This window comes from Pezoporus flaviventris, unplaced genomic scaffold (genome assembly GCF_033815535.1).
Source record: "Pezoporus flaviventris isolate CSIRO_AGI_PZ_B2104156 unplaced genomic scaffold, CSIRO_AGI_Pfla_v1 ptg000023l, whole genome shotgun sequence".
Taxonomy (NCBI): domain Eukaryota; kingdom Metazoa; phylum Chordata; class Aves; order Psittaciformes; family Psittacidae; genus Pezoporus; species Pezoporus flaviventris.
This window is the reverse complement of record NW_026892571.1, coordinates 18,492,988-18,520,657: the sequence shown is the minus strand read 5'-3', so window position 1 is coordinate 18,520,657 and position 27,670 is coordinate 18,492,988. Positions and strand designations below refer to the sequence as shown.

The 27,670-nt window shown below is 51.6% G+C and overlaps 1 protein-coding gene across 5 annotated transcripts in view; it reads left to right on the top strand.

The window, feature by feature from the left end:
- The first annotated feature begins 2,577 nt into the window (after window positions 1–2,577).
- ACSL6 (acyl-CoA synthetase long chain family member 6) overlaps window positions 2,578–27,670 on the top strand; it is a 46,485-nt gene continuing 21,392 nt past the window's right edge. For 2 of the 5 annotated variants that reach the window (XM_061457100.1, XM_061457099.1), the window contains exons 1-9: window positions 10,276–11,123; window positions 20,191–20,411; window positions 21,683–21,797; window positions 23,394–23,458; window positions 23,986–24,087; window positions 24,231–24,330; window positions 24,839–25,017; window positions 25,526–25,558; window positions 26,350–26,401. In XM_061457100.1, the coding sequence (XP_061313084.1) occupies window positions 11,012–11,123; window positions 20,191–20,411; window positions 21,683–21,797; window positions 23,394–23,458; window positions 23,986–24,087; window positions 24,231–24,330; window positions 24,839–25,017; window positions 25,526–25,558; window positions 26,350–26,401 (979 nt within the window). In that variant the 5' untranslated portion in view covers window positions 10,276–11,011. Of the gene's footprint in view, window positions 2,714–10,274; window positions 11,124–14,979; window positions 15,344–20,190; window positions 20,412–21,682; window positions 21,798–23,393; window positions 23,459–23,985; window positions 24,088–24,230; window positions 24,331–24,838; window positions 25,018–25,525; window positions 25,559–26,349; window positions 26,402–27,670 lie in introns of those variants that run through there. The other 3 variants (XM_061457097.1, XM_061457096.1, XM_061457098.1) reach the window with 3 other exon arrangements.

The window sequence follows — 27,670 nt, the reverse complement described above, 5'->3', positions numbered from 1 at the left end:
GCTAGACTGCTGTTGCTGTGCCTAATTGTGACAACAAGTTGGACCCACTTTGGATTTATTCACAGGGAGGTGCTGTGTTCACTATAACCCAGCCCAAGCTGTGAAGGATCAGAGTAGGGGGCTCTTCTGGTAGTAATGGGGTTTGGGGTGAATCGGAAAATCTGATGTAGTTTAGAGAGGGGGTATAAGCTCAGATTCCTTGGGCAGTCCTTTCTGACAGCGTCCTCTGCTCTGGCTATTAGGAAGATTGCTGTTGGCCTGTGGTTGTGGCTTAAATTTCTTGATAGCCCGAGGTATACCCATTGCAGGAGACAACTCTGTAGCATAGTAGTGATTTGGGGCACTTCTGTGACTCAAGAGATTCCAAGTGGCTTCTTACTGTGGAAAATTTCAGCATCGTGTTGGCAGGTACCTGTCACTGTGCTGCCCCTGAAGACATTTCCATTACTAGCATCCCATTTGATGGACATGAAGTGGGAGCACTTCAAGTGGCTGCTGTTGAGGTGTGAACAACTTCAGAAAATGCTGTAGTTTGGCCTTTTGGGAGCCAGCTGGGCCAAGCTTGCCTTGGGCTCTAGTGCACAGAGAAGCAGAAAGCTATTGAAGGTTTTAAAGCCAAGGATTAGAAGAAGGTTCATGAGAACTTTGCAGAGAGGCAGGAAGTTTGCGGTGAAACACAGGAAGCCACTTGTCTTTTTTTAGTCTGCACAGAGTTGGGGGAGCTGCTGCAGGAGATGAGGGCAGGAAAGCTGCTCTTTGCAAAGGACAGACAGACACCTTGTGGGTCCCCATGGCAAGGGCGTGATGGGCTGGGTGGTATTTGTTGTCAGTGGTCTTCACTCCTCTGTTAGATGGAGGAGAGGTGTTTTCGGGACCCATTTTGCAACTGCACATGCAAATCTGTTTGCTGTAAACCTGTTCAGTGGAGTTGTGGGAGCTGGCACAGTTCAACCAGTTCCCACTGGTCCCTCAGCTTCCCTAGGGAAGTATTGCTTGGAAAGGTCCATCTCCTGAAAGACCAAGAGGTCCCGTATCACTGGGCAAACTCAATCAGTCCTATCAGTGAGCTTCAAGTATCATCATTACCAGCTAACAGAGGTTTTCAGGAGCTCAGAGGCAGGGCTCAGCAAATGACACTGGTGGTTCAAAGGGAAGCCTGGTCTTGCTTCAACACAGGGACCTGGGTAGCCTGCAGAAGACAAGGTGCGCTAACAGCTTTCCAACACAATTTGCTGCAGAGAGGAAGTGAAGAGTGGAGTAGAAACTGTTCTGCCTTATAATAGGCCAGATGAAAGCTCTTAAGTAAAATAGATTGTGCAGTATTTAATCTATAATCTATTTTACTCCTGAATAAAATGAGTTGCAGTAGGTGTATTTGCCAAGTCCTATTTTATAGCTGGTTTATTTGATTTTTATGGCACAAGCTGTAGCTGAAATCACAGTTGCTGTAGAGGCATTTACTGTAAGAACTGTAGCCTGAGGAACCAGACACACTTGCATCTGGTTCCCAGCTCACTTGTTACCATGTTTGAAGGTGATTTTCTGCCTTGAGACTATTGATCTTGGAAGTCCAATAGCCCTTGAGTAAAACGAATGTGGTGACCTTCTAGCACCTCTCAGGAGTGGGCAGTGGTGACCCTGGCACGAGTGACATCAGTTCTAGTCAGCTGCTGGTCCTCTGCGTCCGGAAAACTTTTAAAGTCATTTTCATAGTGAATCAGAAGGAAACCACATTGGGAAAAGTCATTTGCCATGAAATGGAAATTCATTTACACCAACTTCATTCTCACCTTTAAGAACACCAAAGGCTGTTATCTGCAAAGGAAATACGTGTCCTGGGCAGCTGTAATCATACCTGAACCAGGGCTAATTCCCACCACAGGCAGGGCATGGTTTGGGTGTTTCTTGCTCTGTGCTCGAGAAGAGTTAAGCAGCCGCACATGGCAGCGTGGAGCTCTGCCTACTTTGCAGATCTGCCATGTTAGTCCCTCAAAAGGCTGGGGGAAAAAGACACGGGATATCTTCTACCTCTTGCCACTCCTGTGCTGCTTACCCACTGCACTGTGATGGCCAGAGGGATGCGAGATGTGTTCTCACTGTTGGTGCAGCCCTTCCAAAGCTGTTTTTCTGCAAAGCCTTTCTTGTACCACGGAGCTTGGAGATCAATTTTTCTACAACCGGCTTGTTGGGGGGAAGATGGAATGTAGAGAACACAAACCTACCATTCCCCATGTATTTAGCATCACACACGGGGTTTGACTCCTTGTTTTAAGTACCCGTTAGCTGTATTTTAGGGTGTTAATGTAGCCAGAAGCAGTGCTGATGTGGCTGGCAGGCTCTGCCGATGAAGCTGCGGGTGTTTCAGCATCGCTGATGGTCGGGAGAGTTAGAACCCCTCCTGTGCGGGTCCCCTACAATCCACTGCAGGGGTACGGCTGCTTCCCCTGCCCTGCCCGGCGCTCTTGGCCGCTGCGGAGGGACGATGATGCTCCCGCGCGGCTGCCCGCGATCGGCTGGGGAGGATGAGAAAGGGGATGAAGGAGAGGAGGAGGCGGGGAGGACAGGGGGTGCGCGGCTAAAAATACCGCCCTGCGCGGGGGGCGGGGGGGTGCGCAGTGCGCGCGCCCGGGTGCGCAGTGCGCGCGGCGGCACGGCGCCGCAGGGATGCTCGCCCCGCTCCTGGGTTCCGCGGGCTCCGGCTGGATGCTGCTGGGTGAGTGACCCCCACCAAAAACCACCCCGGCACATGGGGTCTGATCCCCCCTTCCCCACCTCACCCCCAGCCCCTGTGTGCGGGGATCGCTTCCAACCGGTCCCCTCCCGGCCCGAGCTGCCGGCGCCGCTCCCCGCGTCCTCCCCCGGCCCTGCGCTGGGAAGGGGCATCGCGGGCGCTCCAGGGTGGGAAAGGCAGAGATGGGAACGGGCTGATCCGCCGGCCTTGCTGCAGCGCGGTGCAGCGGGCGCTGCCGAGCGCGTTGCATCATCCCTCAAACCACCCGGCGGGGTTATTCCCGCTATTCCCTTGCTCCGTCCCTGGAAATCTGTAAGGACACCTTTTGTCTGTAGCGAGATGTGAAATAGGGCAGCGGGCTCGGATGCGTGTGTGTACTTGGGCCTCACGGTGCCTGTGCACTGTACCGTGTGCGCTCGGGCATCACAGCTGTTTGGTAGAGGGTGATTGTGATTCCGGCTGTTTCGTGGGCAGGGGGTAATGATTCAGTGTGTCTGGATTAGAAAACTGGTGTGAGTCTGAAACGCGAGGGTTTCTGTAAGGTATATAAAGGTTTAGCTTAACGTGGTCTGCTGCACTGATTCAAGACTGAGTCATATAGAATCATACAGCATGGTTTGTGTTGGAAGGGACTTTCAAGCTCATCCAGTTCCAAGCCCCTGCCACGGGAAGGGATACCTTCCACTACACCAGGTTGCTCCATCCTTTGAATCTGCTTGTAGTGCCTTTCCTAAGGAAAGACAATGCTAGTGTCTCTGCTGTTTTCCACTTCACCCATCAAAGATCTTTCCTCTAGGCAGACACACTTCCAAGGGGAAAAAGAACAAAGGGGAAAAACGATTTTAAAAGGCAGCACCTTTGCATTGTTAGGTGAATGACCGATTTTTTTCCCAATGAGAACAACCAACCATTAGAATAATCTCCCCAGAGAAGTGGTGGATTCCCAAACGCTGGACACTTCCAAGATTTGGCTGGGCAGGGCGCTGGGATATCTAGGTGCAGCACATGCTAGGCCATGCTTTGCAAAGAAAGGTTGCACCAGATGATCCTTGAGGTCCCTTCCAACCTGGTGTTCTAGGATTCCATGGAATATTCAGGGCAGGAGAGCCAAGAATGGAAAACATTGTCATTATTTAATCTCACACCTACCTGATATTTTTGGTTATGAAAAGAGGTGTTTCATACTGAAAAAAAAATGGGGACCTAAAATCACTGCCCTGGATTTTGTGTCTGAAAATATCCTGGTGGCTCCCATCAGGGCCAGCGGGCTTCAGCTGCTGGGATCAGCAGCTTGGATCAGCTGCTTCTGAGCTGTGGCAAAACTCACACTGTGCAAATATGGCCCAGAGGGAATCACATGGGTGAGTCAGGAAGCAGGACTTGGCTCCAAGGCTGCAGGCAAGTGTTTGTTACTGTATTTTGGGCTCCAAGGCCCCAGGGATGGCTCTGAGCTGTGTTACTGGATGAACCAGGCTTGCTTATGGCAACAGGAGAAGAACCAGCCTGCAGGGATCAGGTCCCCTGTGCAAGCTCCTGCTCTTGGGCCTCTGCATCCACCCTGTGGCATTGATCCCTGCGCCTCCCATCTCTGTGTTTATTCTGCTGTCTCCAAACCCATCTCCCTTGTGTGTCCCACTACCCCAAAGCACGTGTCCACTCAGGTGCAGCTCTGATTCGTGGCCTCCCTTAATGTCACACTCATTCTTCCCTGTGCGGGTGGTGAGACCCTGGCACAGGTTATAAGGGTTTGGACTGGTTGAGAGTGGGTCTCAATGAAACAGTGGCAGAAGTCAGAGAAGAAAAAAGCTGATTATTTCCTAATGTGCAGAGTTGGATGGTCTGATGGATGCACAGGGTGGTATAGTTAAGTAAGACTAGGAGGTGATCCTGCCCCTTTACTCTGCTCTTGTGAGACTCACCTGGAGCATTGTGCAATTCTGGTGTCCTCAACATAAAAAGGACATGGAACTGTTGGAACAAGCCCAGAGGAGGCCATGAGGATGATCAGGGGCTGGAGCACCTCCCATATCAAGATAGGCTGAGAAAGTTGGGGCTGTTCAGCCTGGAGAAGAGAAGCTGCGTGGAGACCTCAGAGCAGCCTTCCAGTATCTGAAGGGAGGCTGTAGGGATGCTGGGGAGGGACTCTTCATTAGGGACTGTAGTGACAGGACAAGGGGTAACGGGTTCAAACTGAAACAGGGGAAATTTAGATTGGATATAAGGAGGAAATTCTTTCCTGTGAGGGTGCTGAGGCACTGGAATGGGTTGCCCAGGGAGGTTGTGAATGCTCCATCCCTGGCAGTGTTCAAGACCAGGCTGGACAGAGCCTTGGGTGAGATGGTTTAGTGTGAGGTGTCCCTGCCCATGGCAGGGGGGTTGGAACTGGATGATCTTAAGGTCCTTTCCGACCGTAACGATTCTATGATTCTATGAACTTAATGCATTCCCATGGGGATCTGCATGTTGGACTGGTTTGGTTGAAGTAGGAGGAGGTCACAGGTCACCCCTTGGTCCTGTCCCCTTGAGTAGAAGAAGGAACCCCAGAGACTTCTCAGGACTTCTTTTCCACTCTCATTTTGTGTCATTCCTGCCTGGCAGGGAGGAAGAAATGGGTTTGTTCTCCTGGCAGCGGTTGGAGGCACTTGTGTGCGAAGGGAATTCTGCCACCCCAGTGTCCCTTCTCCCCACCAGGACATCTCCAAACGCTTCCCAGTGCAGGAGGTTCATCTGGCATTGTAATGGGCTCCTGCAGCCCTGCTCCTGGCTCTCGTGCTGTGGCATAGGAGTCCTTGAGGGTGCGCTGAAATTCAGGGCTCTGGAGAAGAAACATTTCCTGCTGTGCTTTGAGTGTGAAGCATCGCAGGCGCCCAGGGCTGCTCAGCCCGTGGAGTGCTGGCTGCTGCACAAGAGGCTAAGCGGGGTTATTTGAGGTATATTTAGTTACTTTTATTCTCCACCCCTCTATTACCGCTCCATTTGAACAGTTGCTAGATACCATCAAAAGGAAAGAGTAAATGTATTTGGATTTCCCAGCCTGCTTGCAGGGAAAGACGGCACATAGCAGTCTTCCTCTGCTGCTCTGGACTAATCTAGACATTGATTTGATTCTTGCCTCCACGCTACTATGGATATTACAAATATATTCAAGTAATGAAAAGAGGAGGAGAGCTTTGAAGACAGATGGTAAACTGCATTAACTGAATACCCACAGGAATAGGAAAGCTGACTTGGGAGCAAGCCAGGAACAAAGAAACACAGCATTACATCAGGGAGGGTATAACTGCCCTTGTTTTGACGTCACCAAATGCTGCAGAGCACCACAGGGTTCAAACCTTCCCTTGTTAGTACATTTCTGAGAGCTCTGTGAGAGCAATACCAGCATCTTCCTCCTTCGTCACTGCGTGGTGGCAGTCAGTACCTGAATAACTGCGAGCTAACTGGAGGCATGCCGGGGTGAGACTGAAAGAGTGAGGGTAGCAATGGTGACACAGGCGTTTGCCTCTTGATGGATGCACAGGCATCCAGGGCAGCTCTTTCCTTTCTTTGTTAGATGATTTCTTCATACAAACCCAAACAAAACAGTCGACTTAATCACCCTCCTCCTGACCAGAAATGAACAGGAGACAGGAACATCTATTAATACATTTCTTTATTTTTAAGTGCTCTGCATGTGTTCTTTGGTGATGGATCAATACAAGTAATGAGTTTCCTCCATCACTGCTATTTCTGTCTCCTGTGCTATCATGGCAAGCCAAAGCAGGTCCTTGGCACTGGAGTCCATCTGTCCCTGCTGCCATCCCTGCAGGGCTGTGGGTACCAGAAGGGCACCCGAATTACTCAGTTCCAGCAGCTTTTCAGCATTATCCCCTCTGGGAAGGTATCAGTATCCAAACTGCTTTGTCCTCTCCTCCTCTCCCTCTGAACAGGAGGGCTTGTGAACTCAGATCCCCTCTTACCCTAGAAACAAGTGTACTGAGGTGTATCAGAGAGCACATGGCTTTCAAATATGGATTGATATGGTACAATCTATCTCTAAAGTCCATGAAACCCCAGTGGGAGCCCTCATGCTCCTTCCTGCACCTTCTTGTACCTTGCTGTGAGCTGTGCCGGGCTCTTCAGGAGCTTTTCTTCCCAGATGTGCTGATTCAGTGTTTGCAAACCCTGTTTTGGAGACTCCGAGGAACTTGTTGTACAGCGCAATACAGGTGAATGTTCTGCTTGGCTCAGGTTGGTTGCTGCATTGTGCTACCAGTGCTTATTGATGACAACCTCTTTACTGTGTTGAGTCCTCCTTGGACCATAAACACTGTCATGGGGCCTTCAAGGTGATCTGAGGGTGAGGAGGGAGCAGGCCAGAGGCTTTGCCTGATTCGGCTTCTTCCTTATGCTCTGTATATAGAACCACAGAGTGGTTTGGGTTGGAAGGGACCTTATAGCTCACTCAGTTATAACCTGTGCCATGGTCAGGGACACCTTGCACCAGAGCAGGTTGCTCAAATAGGTTAAGTATTTTACCATTCTACTGGAGACTCTGCTAAGGAAAACTTGGTGCCTGGTGGTGAGAAAGGGTGGGACTGGGAGGAGCAGGGGTTTTTAGTCAGGAAAGAGTTTTAAAGCCACAGCGGTAGTTCAGGGCCCTGGTGTTGATCCCCATGCTCCCTGCTTTGTGCTCTCCTTGGGCATGATGTAGCCACAATGTGTAGCAGGTGCTTTGGAAAAGCACGGCTGAAAACGCAGCGTGGGCTCAGTTCAGGCGGGTTTTGGTAAGACCCTGCAGTGATTTCCCCACAAACCCCAGAGGTTGCACTCGCTGTCCCCAAAGCTGCCCTGTGAGCCACACAAGGTGCTTTTCTGTCTTCCGTGCTCTGTGGTACACCAGTGTCCAAACCGTGGAACGAAGATGAATCCAACCACCTCGTCCAAGTCATTTTCTTTTGCGCCACAGGAAGAAAGAGTCACTTGTCAAAAATGAAAAGTCTCACCCAGTGGAAATCACCATCTCGTCAGGAAAGCCCCAACCAAGGGAGGAAAAGTCTTTATATTTAGAGCTGTGTGCTATGGTGCAGCAAGAGCGCAGCTCACATTTCCATTTGCTCAACGATGCGGCTGCTGTGGTGTAGATACAATCTCGGGAACACCGCGTGTAAACTGCAGTGAGCAGTTTCCACTTCACAACTGCACAGTAGTGCTGCAAAATCAGTGCTGGAGGAGGAGGCCGCTGTGATCACTGAGGTCAAGGGTGTCTCTTGGTCCAGGGAGCAGCGACTCCTGTCGATGGGAATGCTGCACGGGTGGTCAGATGCCAGATGACCCAGAGAAATAACCCGAGCGAAGCATCTTGATCCTCTGCTGTCTGTGGCAGAGGTGGTCACCTGGATAAACCCATCTTCTAGTGGCCAAACTCCAATACAGTGCTCACTGCTCCTGCAGGTTTTGGTGGTGGTAGGAAGGATGGGAGGCATAATGACAGTCTTCCAGCGCCTAAAGGGGCTACAAGAAACATGGAGAGGGGCTTTGGACAAGGGCCTGTAGGGACAGGCCAAGGGGAATGGCTTTAACCTGCCAGAGGGGAGACTGAGATGAGCTCTTAGGCAGAAGCTCTTCCCTGCGAGGGTGCTGAGGCGCTGGCACAGGGTGCCCAGAGAAGCCCTGGCAGTGTTCAAGGCCAGGTTGGACACAGGGGCTTGGAGCAAGCTGCTCTAGTGGAAGGGGTCCCTGCCCGTGGCAGGGGTTGGAGCTGGGGGAGCTTTAAGGTCCCTTTTCAGTACAAACCAGGCTGGGATTACTGATGATGTTAGAATCCCGCTTGAACGTATTTCACTTGGGAACTCCAGTGCAGCTCAGTTTTGGATAAAACCACTCTCTAGAGCTCCAAATGACCTAATTAAGGCTTCCCCCCCCCATCCCCCGACTCCTCCGAGCATCTCCTCCGATCCCTGGGCGCAGCCTGACCGGGAAAGGCCACCCCAACCCTGATACCCCCTGGACCTTGGAGAAGGGACGGAACCCGCGGTGCCGTGCGGGTCCCCGCACCCCTCGGGGAACAGCCCCAGGGACCTGCCCCCTCTCCCGGAGCCCTGGTTTTATTGTGCCTGAAAGGGGGGTTTTGTGCAGCCTCCCCCCGGGCCGGGCAAATCCCGGCAGCTGAGAGGCTGCTGAGGGTGGTGTGATGCTCTGACCTGCCAACAACAATTCAGCGCTGTGTTTCCTCTCGGAAAAGGCATTTGCATATCCTCTGTTCGCTTTATTTGCTTAAATACATTTGAAAAGGCAAAAGCTCTGGGTCATTGAGACTGAAGAATGGGCTGTCTGAGGGCTTTCCCCCCTTTAACCCTTTGAAACCTTGCTCCAGCGTCTTAACGCATCTTACAGTGGGCAGAAAGGGGGGTTTAAAGGCTGCTTTTGCAGGAGAGAATGGGGCTGGAGAGGAAGGAGGCAGCAGGAAGGTGTCTGTCTCCGAGCTGAAAACTGCAGCAGAGATTTGGGGAGAGTTTGCAGAACGTAGCACGGACAGGAATGTCTTCAGGGGGGCTTGAAAACCGCCGTGGAAATAAGAGAGCAAAAGCCGGTTCCAGCAGTGCCAGGCACAGGGAGCTGCAGGGTGTGAAAGTGGAAGGTGGAAGTGACTAGGAACCAAAATACAAACACCCGAGTGCTTCTTTAGTTAACAAAATAAACACGGAAACAACCCCGGTGTTTAAAAACATCCAGACAGTGTAACCACTGCTTGCTGCTGTCCGGGGAAAAGGAAGTGTCAGTGATTGCACTCTGAGCGTTCAAAGGCAGAGAATACTGAAGCGCAAGAGCATCCCTTACCAATAGGAGCCTGAGAGAAGAGCTCTTATGAACAAACACAGCGCAGCAACTTGGTTTCAATCCCGTATTTCATTCAAATCGGTATTCCCGCTTCCCTTTGGAGCTCCATGATGGGCACTGCCTGTTCTATCTGTGGCTGCAGGCACTGAAGCCCTGGGGCTGCTGAAATGATCTCCCGAGGACAAAGTTTCTGCCAGGCTGTGGGTTCTGAGGGACAAAGGGCAGGAATCTGAGCTGGTGAATGTTGCTGAGGTCCCATTAAGCCAGCACTGTGATGCTGATTTACACCTGCAGACCATTTAGGCCAGTTCTAGCCTGGTGATTTGATGAATGAAAGGCTGATTGCTGCGTACCCACATGCGAGCCAAAGGAGGGATGTTTGAGATCTCATTAAATTCTCTTCATTCGTGAAGTGTTCTTGGAGAATTCTGCTTTGTGCACAGTGCGGCAAGTACAATTTAGAATGGGGCAGAAGGGAACTTTATTAACTATGGTAATAGTGAGAGTGTTCGGACAGCATCTCCCCCTGCACTCAGCCAAGTGATTGTGGAGATCCAGCCTGTACATAGTGTCAGATAAAGAAGAGGTGAGGAGAACAGTAACTTCCCCATGGCCAGAGCAGGCATCCACCCTTGGACCCCTCAAGTGCCCCAATTCTGAGAAGGACTCAACAGTTACTCTGATATGGTGAGGAGGCTCCTGGTGCCACACACCCGTGTTATCTCTGCTCAGAGGTGGGGAGCTGGAAGCAAGCGGCCTGTTGGCTCTCAGCTGAAAGGAATGTCCTTTCAGTTAGGAGAAACGTCTCAGGCAGAGCTCTCAGATCTCAAATATTGGTAATTTTACTCCCACAAATGAACCACAAAGTTTTTATTTTGTTATTGTCAGTGTAAATTAACAGAAAGGAAAGGGTTTGGCTTAAATGCCAGGTTTTTTCTTTGCTTTTAATGTGTGTAGCAATAAAATCATAGAATGGTTGCGGTTGGAAGGGACCTTCAAAATCAGAAGTTATATATATATATATGGATGATGTTGGCAGTAGTTTTCCTCTTACTGTTTTTCTGATGCAGATGATTTACATTTGTTCTGCTCAAGCTGTGAAGTTTCTAATCTAGGACTGGCAAGCAGGCTTGCTAAGTGTCAGAAACTTCATTTTAGGATGATTTTTCTCCCCCAAACCCACCCCATAAAGTGATGCTGTCTTTCATTTTCCACTGAGCCCTCGCAGGAAGGCTGTATGCCGTTCTACATCCAGAACCCTCCCCTCGAGCTGTAAAGCTCCGGGGATGTGTCAAACCCATGCAATATTCAGCATCAGAAGGGATGAGCTTTGCCCATCGCAGAACAAGGCTCCCACGGCCGGATGATGCGGAGCGTCCGGTGCCTCAAGGGTTACCGGGGCACCGCTGCTAATGCCGCTTAAGCTGATCTTAGCCGAGCTTAACTTCTTTCAGCAGTTTGCAGATGGGAAGGGGGTGGGCCGGCCTGCAGTCAGCAGTTCTTCACCAAGGACACAACGCCAGCCATGAGCTGACGGCGGGCAGGGGCAGAGCAGGGAACCGGCCTCCCCGAGCCGGTAAGTGCGCGCTGGGGTTGAATGTTTAAGTCTCAAAGTGTCGGTGCGGGACCCGGGGGTTCGCCCAGCCCCGGCTCAGCCGCTGTTGGGTTCTGGGGGGCCGGGTAAAACCCTCTTAGGCCTCCACAATAAGGGATGCGGGGACCCCTCTGTGCAGAGCGGCCGGGGGGGGGGGGGGGCTCAGTGCGGTTCCCGGGGTCGCGATGGGGCGGGTGAAGCCGCAGCGCCAGAGAGTTTGTGGCTCTCTCAGTTTCCTTTTGTTTCCGATCGTAGAGGGGGGGAGAGCCACAGCGCGGCTCTGGATGGTGATGGCAGCGGCCCCGGTCCCGCATGGGCTGCGGAGCTGCATCCCCAGGGGTACATCCCGGGTACCGGCAGCTCTGCCCGCACAGCGGGGACAGGGCAGTTGGATGCAGCGGTGGAGGCTGGTCCCTGGGGCCAGGAGGGCTCTGCTGGCTTGGGCTTTGTTGTCCCAGACTCCCGGCCCCACGTGTAAGGGCTTGTTTCCGATCGCAGGAACTCTGCAGAGACCTGAAAACTCGTTTATTTGTGGTCGAGCTGCAGTCCTGGGTCAAGTTCTGGAGCCCACAACATAGTAAGGATGTGGACCTGTTGGAGAGAGTCCAGAGGGCATGGAGATGCTGCAAGGGCTGGAGCAGCTCTGCTCTGGGGCCAGGCTGAGAGAGCTGGGCTGGGTCAGCCTGGAGAAGAGAAGGCTCCTGAAGGGGAGACCTGAGAGCAGCTCCAGTGCCTGAAGGGGCTGCAGGAAACCTGGAGAGGAGCTTTGGACAAGGGCCTGTAGGGACAGGCCAAGGGGAATGGCTTTAACCTGCCCGAGGGGAGACTGAGATGAGCTCTTAGGCAGAAGCTCTTCCCTGTGAGGTTGCTGAGGCGCTGGCACAGGGTGCCCAGAGAAGCATGATTCTATAACACCCCGCTGGTTTCTAGGCTTCCTGTATGTTGAGTTTCAACCCCCCAGACTTTGAGGTGGGCTCTCAGTGATGGATGTCACTGCTGTGGGGTCTCTGGTGCTCGTGGCTGACTTGTGCCCCTGCCAAAGCTACATTGTGGTGGCAGGTTACAAGTGTTAAATGTACCAAGTGATGTGGTTCCTAACCAAGGGCTGTGGATTCACACCTTCAAGCACATAACCACGTGCGTGCTTCATCCATGTGGGAAAAGCCTCCTGGTGCGTGGGGTGCCAGCATCAATGGTGGTGTGTCCTGGTGTTAGGCACAGAGTGTGGAAACCTCTGTAGGCATCAAATGCCTGCTGTGGATATTGAGTGTGGCTTCTTGCTTCCCGTGTTGCATTAGTGTGTGCCAGCCCTTGGTGCACCCCATCCTTTGGCATGCTGATACAGGTTGTGCTGGGGATGTGAAAAGGATGCTTTCAGGGGGTTCAGAGATGCTCCTGGAGGTTCCTGGAGCTGTATGGCCTGGGCACTGAGTGCACCCACCAAGGCAACTGTACAGCTGCATGGCCTCCTTGGGAAGACTTCTGCACCCATCAGTGTGGTTATTTGCTGTTATCAGTGAGGTGAGAGCGGTCCCTGATGCGGTGACTGTTTCTGCAGCCATCAGCCTGGTTTTCACACGCACCACAGGAACACAAAGCCCTGTTCCTTTAACAGCACCGTGATGTTTCCTGCACAGAGAACATGCAGAGATTATTTCGAGCAGCTCTGCCTGGCTCCGGGCACTGTGTTTCGGTGACACCACAGGCTGCTGGCAGTGGGCAAGGCTCCTTGCTGGGCTTCTGCTGGCTGCCCCCCTGCCTGTCCCTCTGCCTGCAGCCCATCTGCAGCACAGAGGGAGCTGCTCTCCTTAGGTCCTTCAGCAGACCTGCCCCTTCCTCTCCTGGCCCCTTACTACACTGCTTGATAAACCTCCATCAAAGCCTTCCTCATCAGCTGGTAATTTGCTTTGGGACAAAGCCCGGGCCTGGTTTTAGTGGTCACATTGTGTGTGCACAGGGTCTGGATAAACCCCTGCTCCCTCCATGTGCACTTACACCTTTGGGGTCCCCTCATTCCTTCCCATCTGCGTGGACAGGGTGCTTCAGAGCAGCACTACAAGTCGCAAGGCACTTGATTGGTAATTAACCTGGTCTAATTATAGCTGGCTTATGTGAGGGATGTGACTGTATCTATTGTAGTTAGATCATGACAGTGCTGTTACTTTGTTTAAGCTCCATTTTCAGTATCATTTTCCAGTTTCAGATTCCAGTGTGACCATCATAACACTTGATGGGCTCACAGCTGGCAGAGGGGCTTTTAGCCTGCTCACTGTATGGCTCTGCTTTTAACTGCAGTGCCAGGTCACTGTTTTGGAGCTCTTCAAGATTCATACTGGCTTAAAGAGAATTGCTCCTTATAAAGACAATGCTTAGCTGTTACATAGTACAAGCTAGCAGGTCTCAGCCTTGGTCTACATCTGTGGTGGGATACTGCATGGGCAGCATCCTGCAGACAGCAATGGGATGGATTTCCATCCTCTTCATGGCTGCAGGCAATGCCAGCTGCAGTTTGTCCTGCTCAGCCCTGCTGCAAACACTTCTTGTGTGAGTGTTGTTATTACAGGAGGCCACGTGAAACTGAGATCTGACCAAGGAAGAGTTTCAGTCCAGTCTGAGCCCTCTGTGAACCAGCACAGGCTAATGCATGGCTGGGAAGTGGTGTACAAAACGTTCCTTCTTTCCTATCCTCTGCAGCACTAGCTCTGAGCATGCCATTGTGGATCTCTTAAGCATTATGGAAGGTGTTTTACAAGCTTATTTAGGTTTCTATGTCACTTGGGGTGATGCATTCCCAGGGCTTGCCTGAATATAAAGCAGTGGCCGTGCAGGATGCTCAGTGTTATTCAGAACCCGCTTCCTTCTGGTCCTGCTGCCAAGAGAAACAGCAGCAACAAACCCAGAAAGGTTTGTACCATTCCATGGGCCAATGCACAAATATTTGTGCTGGTGCTTGGGAATGGCACCAGGGGCTGCAGGCTCCTTGCACTGGCAGGATTCGCTGTGCCATCCATCCATAGCTCGCCATGTGATGGAGCATCGCTGCCACTGCCACAGAACCTCCAGGGTCCTGGGTTCCTCCCTGGAGCACAGCCTCTGCAGACAGTGCTGAGCTCTAGTGAAATCCAATTGATATCTCAAGGCGAACGTCAGAACTTTGCCTGGCAACAGCCATCAGGGGCTGTGCACAGCACCTTCATCTCTGTGCTCTGCAGATCGGGCTGTCGGGGTGCAGCTGCCTCTTCGCTCTCCGTTCGGCGCTTCCCTTTGTGCTCTGCCCCAGATAACTATTTTTATACACTTATTTAAACTGCTTGCTTGCTGCCTGTCACACGGTGCTCAAGAAGGGAACAGAAGATGGGACCATCACCCATCAGTCTCATTCAAATCCCCCCCTAAAACCAACCACAAGCATTGAAAGAAACAAACCCCAAACCAACAAACCCCGTCTTGACAGTAGCTGAGATTTACAAGTGATCCCAGGTACTTCTGGGACAGAGGGAGCTTTAGAGATGCTTTGCAAGCAGCTTCCAGAGCTGAACCCCAGCCCTGGCAAGAGCATGGACAGGAAACAGCCTCACTTCATGACGGCACATATGAGCTATCAATATAAGCCCCAGCAACCTGCACAGGAGTCGCTGGCACCTGTAAGCTCTGCCATAAGGCTGAAAGGCAAATTCTTTCTTGCTCTAGTCACCTCCAGGTGTTGTTCCCATGGACTATGCTGCCTGACCTTGGAAGTGGGCAGGGAAGGATCAGGCTGTGGTCTCCCAGAGGAAACTGCAGCCCTGAGCTGGGTTTGGCACAGCTGTAGGAGCCGTCCTGATAGAGCTGCAGGCAGAAAACCAAACAGTTCTGGGGCTTTGCTTTTCATTCGGGCTGGGTTTAGCTTGGAGGAACTGAGGGAGCCCACTTAGTGTGAGCACAGAGCAGTCACAATGGGATGAGAGGGATGAGACAAGTGTAATGAGGGACCCAGGGTTAAGCACCCCAAGTGGGTTTTGCCATCTGAACTTCATCCTCTGCAACCACTGCGGCCAACTGGCTGGTGTTTTCATCCCGATGAATGAAACCTTGTGACTCGTTCATCACATGCTGGTGCTGGGTAACATTTTGAGGACATTTCGGCTGGTAGAGGAGCTTTCTCATCGCTGTAACTCACGGAATGGAGACACTTCGGAGACATCAAAGAGCGTTTCATTCTGGTAGGAAACTTCAATATACTTGTACAGGCTTTTAATGCTTCCGTATCCAGTTGAGTGGCAGATTTGGACCAGGATCCCGGTCTCAGCTTTCCTGCACACGAGTGGCTGCAGGGTACCACTGCTGAGGGGTGCAGAAGGTATCTATAGGTTGGCTCAGATCCATGAGCCCAAGCGTGGGGAGGAGGCATGGGACTGGAGGATGAAGCTTTTGGGGGATTTGGGATTGGCAGCTGAATAGGTGCACCCGATGCATGGGGACAAGGATGAGCTGGTGGCGTAGCTCTGAGTAGGGGGCATTTCCAGCCAGCTGGGTGGTGGGTTTTGCTCTTTGGAACATTACAAACATGTAAAGTAAGTTCTTAGCACAGCCACTGAATTATTTATTGAATAATTCCTCTTGGCAATGGGCTGCTTTGCTGTAGATATTTCAGATACTTTAAATGCTCTATTTGCAATTACAGTGCTTTTTCGGTAAACTTGGACTTTCAGGACATTGAGCTCCTTGTGAGCATTTCTCACTTTTTAGTGGATGCTTGCAAAGATCTTGAGTATTGCAAATGCATTTCCTTGCAAACACATTTCCTTGCAAACGCGTTTCTCAGCAGCAGAGCAGAAGCAAGCAGAGGCCACTGCAGCTCCTCTGGGTTGCTTGGAGATTCCCTTTTGTCTGTGCCCTGCCTTTGGCATTGGGGTGCCGACGAGGAGGCTGGTGGGTCAGTGGGGCTGAGAATACACCAGGTATACACTTGTGTGTCTATGCACACAAACATACAGAATCACAGAGTGGTTTGGGTTGGAAAGGACCTTAAAGCTCATCCAGTTCCAGCCCCCTGCCATGGGCAGGGACACCCCTGGCTATGTGAGCTCAATCTGCTGGGAACAGTTCACATCCCACTGCTTGGCTGAGCCCAACCTCAACCCAGAGAGGCTTTAGGAGGGGAACTGAAGCTTTCATCCATCTCCTCATCTTCTGCGCCCACACAAGCCTTGAGGAGGTTAACGGAGGCTGGCTTGGCGCCGTCTCCGGTTTTAATTACAGCAGTGATTAGGAATTCATAGCTCGTGGTCTCCCAGGAGCTGCTGCCCTGGCCAAGTTGGGGAAAAGTCAATGGTACCTGAGCTGCATTTAATGACAGCAGCTCCTCCCGGGTTTGCTGTCCCATCGTGTGCTTGCGGGAAGCTTGGAAAGAGGAAGAGGGTAGGAACACAACAGCGCTCCACAAGCAATCCACCAAATCCCCAGATGCCCTGTGCCAGCCTCTATGAACGCATCAGAAACGCATTCATCACTGCAATAGCTTTCATTTAAACTAGCAGATGGTTTCCAGTGATGCAGCACAATTAATACCCACCAGTTTTATGTGTTTGATGCTCCCTTACCCGCTGTAAATGGAGACTCTCCTGCAGTGACAGTCACAAGATGATTTGAATCCCTGTCTCAAAGCCGTCTGAACCTGTGTACAGACACTGCTTTTTGCTCTGCAGGGGAAGGTTAGGGACAGTGCTCCAAACTTTGCTGGGTGCTTCCTTGTGCAAATCTTCTGTCACCAACCCCCTTTCCGGAAGGAAACTACAAATCTCAAGGACATGGGGTTTATGGAGCTGAATGTGTGAAAACAGCTTTAACGGTTCAAAAGGCTCAGACTGATTTGCTTGAGTGAAACCCTTCTAAATCTGCCCCTCTGGATTGAGATGTTTCAGGTCCTGTGCACTCTGTTTCCTCAGTACATGAGTGAGCAGCCAGTGCCGTAGCCAAGGACACGGCTGGGGTGATGGGGGTATGGAGAGGAGCTGTGGGTCTGCAGGCTCTGAGCCATCCCGCGCACCCTGGCTGCGTTTCCTCGCTGCAAACAGTTAATTCTCTCAGACACGCTGAAAAGCTGCTTATTTGGTTTGGGTTTAGTGCTCTCAAGTCAAATGTAAATAGCCCTTTTCTGGTGCCTGAATGTTGGGATAGGGATTAGACCTTTTGCCCAGTTTCCAAGCGAAATGAATGACCCGCCTGGTCCCTGTCCCGCACATTGTGGGCAGGGAGATAAAGGCAGCTCCAAAGGAGCTCTCCTTCCCGGGAGCCGATGTAAGGGTAGGAAGGATGTGATCGCATGGCTGCACAGGATGGGTGAAGTTTTAATTGCCTTATGCATACCCCAGCAGCGAGAGGCTGTTCCCACACTGGTTTATGTCACTGAAACTCCATTGACTGCACTGGAGTTACAGCATCACTTCCAGCAGGAAAAGATCAAAGTGGAACCGCACAATAGTGCTGTTTGTGACGAGGAAAAGGCATAAATAAGCACTGTCCCTGTGGGATTGCCTCCTCACAAAGGCTGGTTCATGGTTCAGAGCCTGGTGTCGCTGCTGGCTACACAAGGGTTGGCTGCAGAAGCTCTCTTTACCCCAACCCTATGTGGGAAGCTGCCAGCCAAGTGGGGCAGCCCCAGGCTCCCACCCATGGCTATTCCCTCCCAGCAAGGATCCAGCACTTCTCCCTTTCTCCAAACCGCTTCCTTCAGTCCCCATCATTGGAGCAGGCTTGGATCCGGGCAGCTCCAAGCCCTGATCCTCTAGGAGACAAGCAGCCTCCATGGGTAGGAGGGTTCTGGGGTGTTTCTCTCCCATCTCGACTGTGCTGCTCCTCCCAAATGCACCTTTCCCCTTTCCTGGCCACCTTCCCAAGCAGGTTGGCTGCTCTGAGCAAAGCAAGTCTGGGCTCATCATGAATCACTTTGGGTGCAGAAATCAAGATGAACTGTTGCAGAAGGCATGATGGGAGAGCTTTGTAGTGCAGAAACGGGGTCAGTGACTGAAGTACAGGTCTCAGTCGAATTAAGAGGACTCAAAGGAGCTGGAAACTTCCTTTGACGGGGTAAGTTCACTCTGCTTCTGCTTCCCCACTTTCACTTACTAATGTAAGCTCAGTAGATCCCAGCCTGGTTTGGGTTGGAAGGGACCTTAAAGCTCCTCCAGCTCCAACCCCTGCCACGGGCAGGGACCCCTTCCATAGAGCAGCTTGCTCCAAGCCCCTGTGTCCAACCTGGCCTTGAGCACTGCCAGGGATGGGGCAGCCACAGCTTCTCTGGGCACCCTGTGCCAGCGCCTCAGCACCCTCACAGGGAAGAGCTTCTGCCTAAGAGCTCATCTCAGTCTCCCCTCAGGCAGGTTAAAGCCATTCCCCTTGCCCTGTCCCTACCCTCCCTGTTGCCCCCCCCCCCCCCAAATTGTAGTGGTTGAGGTTTATTGTTTGCTGTGGGCTTTTGTTTGGGCAAACTTAAGGGCCTCTTCCAGAGCCCTGTGCAAGGGGTACCCCTGTCTGGGGCTGGTCTGTGCTGGCCTCCAGAGCTGCCTTGGCACACGCATGGGGAAAGGCTGCGGGGAGGTGCTCCTGACCTTCAACATAACCCAGACACTGTTCCCGGGAGGAAAAAAGCTGGTTTGTGTTAACGTCACTGGTGCCATTGTGCAGGAAGCCCTGGCCCCTCATGGGAGTGAAGCCCCCCCGTTAATCACTCCGTGGCTCCATAGGCTGGAGTGAGGCCAGAGGGTGAGAGGAAAGGGGCTCCTGCACCAGAAAAGCTTCTTCTTTAAGGTCTTGACTGCTGTTAAAGTCATAAATAGAGCCGTGGGGCTTAACTGGAAACCTTAACTGTTTGGATCCCCTCCTCTGCAGCATCTGTTTGGCTTGTCCCTCGCAGGGCTGGCCGTTACTGGAGACTCCCTGGCAGGGAGTTGATACTGGGCCCTTCCTGGTATTTACAATGCTGCTTGTGTGCTCAGCACCCAGCCAGGAGTCCCCTGAAGACAGTGTACCTTTGTACCCCAGGAGCAGTGGGATTGCTGTCCTGCCCCTCTCTCCGGGGTGCAAAGAGAAAACTAAGGTGTTTGGAATGATGCCCCATCAGCTGCTTGCCCTCTGCTTCCCCAGGAAGCAGCTCTCACTTCATGGGTCCAGCCCATTGCTCACAGCACTGTGATGCTGGCAGGTACAGAGGGAATGAGAGCAGAGTGTTGCCATCCTATCCAAAACTTATCCCATTGCTATATCCTCCATGCACAGCCCTTGTTACAGCAAAGGGGAAAAGGTTTTCTCTTTGCTTTCAGGTTCAGTGCCAGGGTCCCCATCACCCTCACTGTGTTGGAGGGGCCAGGGCTCCAGCCCTTCCCACAGCAGGACCATGGTGCTGCCCGTTAGGGAATGCCCTGGCACCACGGAGCACCCGGAGGCACCGTGTCTGGTGTGGCTGCAGGGTGGGGGCCCTGCAGTGGCATGTTCCCATCCTGATACCAGCACTGCCTTATCTCCGCTCTGCAGTCCTTGCAGTTTCTTCCAGGAAACACTTCAGTGATGAAATGAAACTTCCTTGGTAAATCACCTATTGTTTACCCTGATGTGCATCGTAAGGAACACAAGGTTGGGAACGTGAAGGTGGTGTTTCGGAGCTGTCTGCCTGGTGTTGTGCACACAGAGGCACACTGGCTTCGCTCTGCTGCCCATGAGCCGAGGGCTTGTGGCTGGACGGTGCTGTGCTGCCTGACTGTGGCCACCAGCAGCCCCTGTATTGCTCAGGGAAGCCCTGAGGGCTCAGTCATAACTGGATCCTAGAGCTCATCACAGCATCTTCCTGCTGCAGGAAACTCCAGCTGCATCACCCAATACACACGTGTACTCGGTTGCCCTTCAGGAGCGAGCCGTCTGCTCCGGCTCACCCTTGTAGGGATGTTTCTTCCATCCTCCTATCTCTTCCATAGATGCTGTTCTCTCTATGTTGACTGCTGCAGAGCAGCGTTTGCACTGCCCGACAAGGGCCGGCACCGGACGCTGCCCTGACCCATCCCTGTGGCTCTTGCAGAGTTCGCCGTGTCGCTGGCGGAGAAGATGCAGGCTCAGGAGCTGCTGCGGAGCCTGCGGCTGCCCGAGTTCGATGACCTGAGCCAGCTCTTCCGCAGCCTGCCCACCTCGGCGCTCGTGGGCATCGGCGCCTTCGCCGCCGTCGTCGCCTACTGGTTCGCCAGCCGGCCCCGCGCCGTGAAGCCGCCCTGCGACCTGCGGATGCAGTCGGAGGAGGTGGAGGTGAGGCCAGGGGCATCCCGACATCACTGAACCCCAGCCTGGTTTGGGTTTTGAAGGGACCTTAAAGCTCCTCCAGCCCCAGCCCCTGCCACGGGCAGGGACCCCTTCCACTAGAGCAGCTTGCTCCAAGCCCCTGTGTCCAACCTGGCCTTGAGCACTGCCAGGGATGGGGCAGCCACAGCTTCTCCGTTCAACCCATTCCAGGGTCTTACCACCCTCACGATGAAGAACTCCAACCTAAATCTCCCCTGTTTAAGTTTGAACCCGGACAATGCTGACATCAGACGTGCAGCGCGCTATGCCAGGGATCTCTCCTCTCCTTAATTCACCTTTATCTGTAACCTGGAAAACTAGAACACAGCCCATTGATTTATTCTCTTGGATTCCCAGCAACAGTTTGGTCTTAGCTTTGCCATGACCCAACGTTACAGGAGCTGCTACTGCACGGGAGAAACCACTGAAAGGCAGCCACTGATGGGATCAAATCGGCTGGCACTTGTTTGCTGAGTCTGCTGATGCAAACTGTGTAATAATAGCAAACAGGAGACCCGAATCCATGCTCAGAGCCTGAGGACTTGTTAATTTTCATGCCTGCAAAGGGTTTTAAAGATTAATGGAGCTGCTCTGGTTTAAAGAGGAGAAATAAATCTGAAAATTGGCTCCATTTAAATGAATATCTGAAAGTGCGATGGGAATTTTTAAAGCTTTTTATGATGTCCCCTCTAAAATGTCACTGTAATTCCATCATCTTAAAATGATTGGAAGTATTTACACTTCCCCAGAGAGTTTTCCCCTGTGTTTAGGGCTTTAGTGAGGCTTTTTCTCGCTCACTTCACAGTCCTGCTTTGGTCACTCTGACCCTGCCCACTCTAAAACACCTCTATTGAACCCATGCACTTGGGTCTGCAGTCTGGCCTCTGCTTTAGTCTGTTCTTCCTGTTGGACCAGATGTCCTTGAGAAGGTGCTGTGGTACCAGCCCTGGGGATCTGTGGATCCCAGAGCAGTTTCTCCCCAGCACATCCCCACCCTGTTACTTATGGATTCACAATTCCTCCTTGGGAAATATCAACCATCACCTGTCCAGGTCGAGATCTCCACTGTTCTCCATGTTACTGGGGTGCCAAGGTGGATGTGCCACCTCTCCCATCCCTTTGGGTGCTGGGGATGGAATATGGCATCCGTGGAGCATGCTGCTTTCTGGTTCGAGGTTTCCCCATCTCCTGCCCATCGGGTGGTGCTACCTCACATCCTGTCACATCATGTCACGCAGGGCCTGGATGGAGCACGCCGGTCGGTGATAGGGGACAGCCCGCAGCTCCTGACGCACTACTACGATGATGCCAGGACCATGTACGAGGTCTTCAGGAGGGGCTTCAGCATCTCTGGTGAGAGCACAGTAGGAGCCGAGGAGGGGAGAGGTGGAGAATAACGCAGAGTCCCAAATGGTGAGGGAGGCTCAAAGGCTTAGGGAAGCTTAGAGAGTGTAGAGGCTGAGAGTGCAGGAGCCCATAAAAGTGTGGGTGTAGGTGCCCATTTGGACTTCAAAGGTTAACGGAGCATGGGAGACCCAAAAAGGAGCAGGAGGCCATCAGAATGTGGGAAGCCACAGAACTGTAGAAATCGGTTGCAGAGGCTGAAAGAATGGAGGAGGCACAAATAGTGTGGAGAGGCTGAAAAAGTGCTAGAGTCCCCAGGGGTACAGGGGGGCACAAAGAATAGAGAAACAAGAGTGGGAAACTGAAGGAGATATGATTGCTAAGGAGAAAGGGAGACTAAAAGAGAACAGGAGGACAGTAAAGTGCAGAAGCCTGTAGAGTGTAGAGTGTAAGAGAGTTTGGGAGGCCCAGGAACTATAGAGGACCATTACACGTGGGATGAGGGTTATTATTTGCAACATGCATTATTTTGCCCTTAATGCCATTGAATTTTACTGTGCAGCCTCGTGGTACTGCAAGATCCCTTTGCTGCCACTGGCAGATACCTTAATGTCCTGAATTCTGCAGCGTCAGGAAAGCTCATCGTACATTATTCAGTTCTGGAGTGTTTCTGAATTCATTACACAGGGCTGATGCGGGTGTACAACTGTGGAACCCAACAGAGCTCTTCCTCCGCTGCAGACACTGATAGCTATTTCTCCTTGTTGCTGCCTTTGCATCAGTTACTCATACAGCTTATAGCCCTGTATCCCACAACAGGGCAGGGCAAGGGCTCTGCAAGAAGCCCTTAGGGAGGCCGAGCATGGTATCAGTCCATCACCCTTACCCCACGATCGATGTTGTCATCAAAGAGCTCTTACACACTTGTGAGACCTCATTTCCCACTCGAAAAAGCCACGATGACTCTTCCCTCCTCTGCCATAACTATTTCTGTGTCTGCTGCTTATGATGTCCTGCCTTGTTGAACACAACAGTTTCACTGTCACATTACTTCTGGTGCCATCAAAAGCCTCAGTGGAATTGCAAATATTCCACCCCGCAGCACAGGGGTAGATAAATAACTCAGGAGGAGTTTGGAGGGATGGATCTCGTGCAGGTAAGCACTGTTAGCAAATGCATTAAGCATTTCCAGTATCGCTCCTGTCACATAGTGCTGTGCATCGTTTCCCCCTCCTCCAGAGCAGGCTGGGCTAAAAACAGCAGTTTTCACTTTGAAGTGTTTAAATCAAAAGGCAGCGAAAGCAGTGGGAGCTGCTGTTTGGGATGGCAGCCCTTGAATGCTTGCACTGCCTTCGGAGAAGGGTCTTTTAATGAGGCTGATGAGGGCAAACTGCCGCTGTCCCTGCTGCAGCCCAGGGAGGAGGATTGAAGGGGCTGGGGGATCCCAGCAGCTGGTCTCCATTAGCTGCACTCCTGTGAGCTCTGTCCCAGGAGTGAGAGTCAACCCTGGCAGCAACCGATTCACTCTCTGGGGGCTCTGCTGCATCCCTGCAGCGTGGTGCTGGGCAGCACCTTAACTGCATCATCTCTGCTTGTGTCTTCCAGAAAACGGCCCCTGCCTGGGTTTCAGGAAGCCAAATCAGCCCTACCAGTGGCTGTCCTACAAGGAGGTGAGCTGGGAATCATAGAATGGCTTGGATGGAAGGGCTTTAAAACTCATCCAGGGTCTCAGGGCCTCAGCACCCTCACAGGGAAGAGCTTCTGCCTAAGAGCTCATCTCAGTCTCCCCTCTGGCAGGTTAAAGCCATTCCCCTTGGCCTGTCCCTACAGGCCCTTGTCAAAGCCCCTCTCCAGGTTTTATTTGCATGCACTGACCGGGAGGTTGCTGATGTGTGAGGGCTGTTTCCCCAGCCAGGCACATCCCAGGTGTTATACAGGTGTGCTGGCTCTCAGGGACCACCTCAATGCCATTAGCCCGCACTTGACAGTGGCACTGACACACCCCAAATCCATGGGGCATTGCCAGCCAGAGGTCAGCTGCTAGTCAGCTACTGATGGCTCACCATAATGTAGAACACTGGGCTTTTAGATAGCAAACATGAGACTCTGAGAGCCTCCCTGCGCAAGCTCAGAGTCCACTTAGTCTGGTATTGCTGATATTCATCTTTTATGTATTCTTTTTCTCTTCACGTTCCAGGTGGCTGAAAGAGCAGAAGCCCTGGGTTCAGGCCTAATTCAGCAGGGCTGCAAGCCATCCACGAAGCAGTTCATTGGGGTCTTTGCTCAGAACCGCCCAGAGGTGAGGTTATAAACTCAATTGATGCTGTATTAATAATGTTCCTGGCTTGTGAGCTTGCTTTAAACTTGAGGATTGTTCTCAAGTGGGTTAAATCTGTTCCCATAGCCCCTTTCTCACCTTCATGCTCTGATGTCCTCCTGCAGTGGATCATTTCCGAGCTGGCTTGCTACACCTACTCCATGGTGGTGGTTCCCCTCTACGACACCTTGGGTCCCGGAGCCATTCGTTACATCGTCAACACAGGTAAAGACAGAATTGATGTCCTCTCAGAAATCCCTCTGTGGCTCGGAATGGTTCATTTTCCTTTGCTTTCCACAAGCCAGGCCAGTTTGCTCATTGTCTTGGAGTCACCTAAGAGGTTCCTGGGGAGCTCTGTGTCCCCATGATGAGTCTGCACTTCCCATGTGCCCAGTCATGCACAGTGGTGGATGGGACTGCTCTGGTGGCTGTGGGAATTACTCCACGGCCACCCACTCCTGTGCTGCTTCCTATTGTGCCTCATAGATTTTTTAGCCCACATGGTGATCAATTTTAGCACATTGAACTGAATCCCAGCACAACCGTAGATGTCGGCTGCAGCTCTGGCACTGATTTAGATGAGACTAAATCACAGTGATTTCCTAGGAGAAATGTTTGTTATGCTCTGGGATTCCTGAGGTGAATTTCAGCACTGATGCAATGCTACGAGCCAGCAGCCAGTCTGGCCTTAGGAAACAGATGTGAACAGTTTGTCTGGGGCCTTTTCTTCCAGCTGACATCTCCACGGTCATTTGTGACAAGCCCGAAAAGGCCAGAACACTCCTGGACCACGTGGAGAGGAGAGAAACGCCGGGTCTGAGCTCCATCATCCTGATGGACCCCTTTGAAAAGGAGCTGACGGAGAGAGGGAGGCGTTGTGGAGTTCGCATCCAGACCATGCAGGAGGTGGAGGTCAGTGTGTGCTTCTTTCCTTTTACTCTGTTTTGTAGCAAACAAACAGGGACTTGTGAGCTGTGTGGCAGGTTCAGTGTCTGGAGAGCACAAAAGAGCAGCCTGTGGCTGATGATATTGATGCTCAGTGTGGCTGCCCCTTGGTGTGTAATTCCTTGTTGATTGGGGAGCCAACATTTCAAGCCTTCCTGCTCACAGAAGATACCACATACATGCTATTTAACCCTGGGAAGGGAGGCTGCTGTTTGAGACACTGCCCTCCTACATGTAGTTACAGCCTTACACTGACGCAACAGTCTGGATCCAGCTCAAGCAATCCAAGCTCTACTTAAACCAAGGATGGATTGCAGTTAATGCAAGAAGCTTTGGATAGAGAAGATGACTTTTAAGTTACCAGCCACAGATGTTTCTGCTGCAGCTCCCCCTGTCCCTCAGTGGGTTATTAGCAAGTGGGTTACACCGCGGCAGTTGAAGTGGAAATCATCTTTGTTGCTTTAATCTCTTTCAGGACTGTGGCCGCGAGAGTCGCCATGTGCCCGTGGTGAGTGTTGATGTGCTGCTTCTCCCATTCACAGCTGCAGCTGGCTCCTATGTTTACTTCAGTGCCCAAGAGGGAAAGGTTTGATCAGGACTGTCAGTACCATCCACTGGGATCATAGAACGGTTTGGGTTGGAAGGGACCTGCAAAGCTCATCCAGTTCCAACCCCCTGCAATGAGCAGGGACACCTTCAACTAGATCAGGTTGCTCCACATCCAGCCTGGCCTTGGATGTCTCCAGGGATGGAGCATCCACCAGCTCTCTGGGATGTGCAGCATAAGCTTCCTACCCTCAGTTATAGGGTAGGAAGAGCTGAGATAGTTCATCCTTGCTGAACATCTCAATGACACAGTAATTAAATGCCATTGTTGAGCCAAACTCAAGAGATACTCCCGGAAACAGCTTCAGAAAGTTGTGTCCTGCTGAGTATCCCCAGCATTTATCAGGAAATGAATAAATTATCTCAGGTTTTCCCACACACCTACAGGTAGAGATGCTGTCTTTGAAAATACTAGCAAGACAAAGACTCCATCACAGTCCTCTTACATTAAAGCATGCCCTTTGTGCACCTGGAACAAAACATAAGGGAGGAATAGAGTCTGCATCAGCTGAAGAATCCTGATAAAGACTATAATGATGGTCTTTACTATATGCCAAGGGGAAGGAGAGCTTTTTATGGCAGTGTTGAAACAGAACTGGTTTGATCTTAAAGTTTATACAATGACAAGAGTCTGCCATTGACCTATCTGCTTTTGATTGATGTGATTTCCTTATTCTCCTTGTGCATTTCCAGCCTCCTCGACCAGAAGACCTCTCAATTGTCTGTTTTACTAGTGGCACCACAGGTAAAAAAAGAGACATTTTAATCTCAAAATCTTAGACTAGATTTTTAAATGAATTATTAATACCATCTTAATATGTGCCAACTTGATGTTATACTGATATAGCAATGATATTTCCACGCATTTTTAATGTTTAAGGATATATGTGTATATACCTGTCTGTAGGCTGCAAATTACAAATACTGGTATATTTATTTTTCACTTGCATTCCATGATGTACACTTCTGTAGAATCATTTTCCAGTTGTCTGGAAATCTGTGCCCTGTTTCATCCTCTGTATCCTAAGCACACCAGTGTCCCCAGCCCCAGCTTGCTCGTGTGTTGGCCATGGGGTACCACACTGCTGGTACTCGTGAGCCACTGGCCCCTTTTTCTCAGTGAGGAGCAGCATCGTTTCCCTGCCTGTTCTTAGCAGACACAGCTTTCCCCTCTCTCCAGACCCTGATTTTCATACAGTTTGCAGGAATTTCCTGCTCTTGAGAACTTACCTGCAGAAAGAGACCAAGCTCTTCCAGGTTCACCTCTGCTCTTGGTGTTGCCCAACGCTTGGCCCTAGCCCAGAGCATCCTTGATTTGGCCTCCACTGACCAAGGCAAGCAGAAGATGCTGCTTGACACCAAGCTGCCCTCCAGGAAGGGGAGCTGCTTGTGCTGCTCAGCCTGCAGAGAGCAAAGGCTGAAGATGAGGCTGGACAAGAGGGGACATCTTCATCTTCCACCTCCTGGAGAAGACCTGTACTGCAGGTCAGGTAGGCAACTGCTTTATCAACTCCAAATGCAAACTCAAAATGTGTTAAAAGGCTTTAGGGATTTTACCTTTGCTCTTAGTTTTGAGGTCCGGGCACTTCGGGGTACCCCAGGGCAGTGCACGGTGTGAAAGGAGCCTGAACTCTGCTCTGTCTTAGCACTGGGAATCCCTAAGAGGAAAAGATTGATCCCAGTGCAGGGTATGGACATCACAGCCCGTGGGCTGGGAGCACCGGCTCTGCCAGTGCAAAGTGGCAGGACACAACGTGGAATGGCAGGAATCCAGAGGAGCTGTGCCTGCAGACACAGTGGGGCACCATGTGTTTGTGTGGCTTTTAAAGGGCAGAGCAGTGATTTCTTTTCAGGTCATGTTTTTGTCAATATTTTTAGTTCTAAATCAGACATTCTGACCAGAGAAGGGGTTTGGTTTTTCTGTTCCCAAACGCAATATCCTGGGCTGGCTCCCGACTTTGTGCTGTTCTTAGGAACATGCCTGAAGTTACAGAAATAGGACAACCAGGGAGCA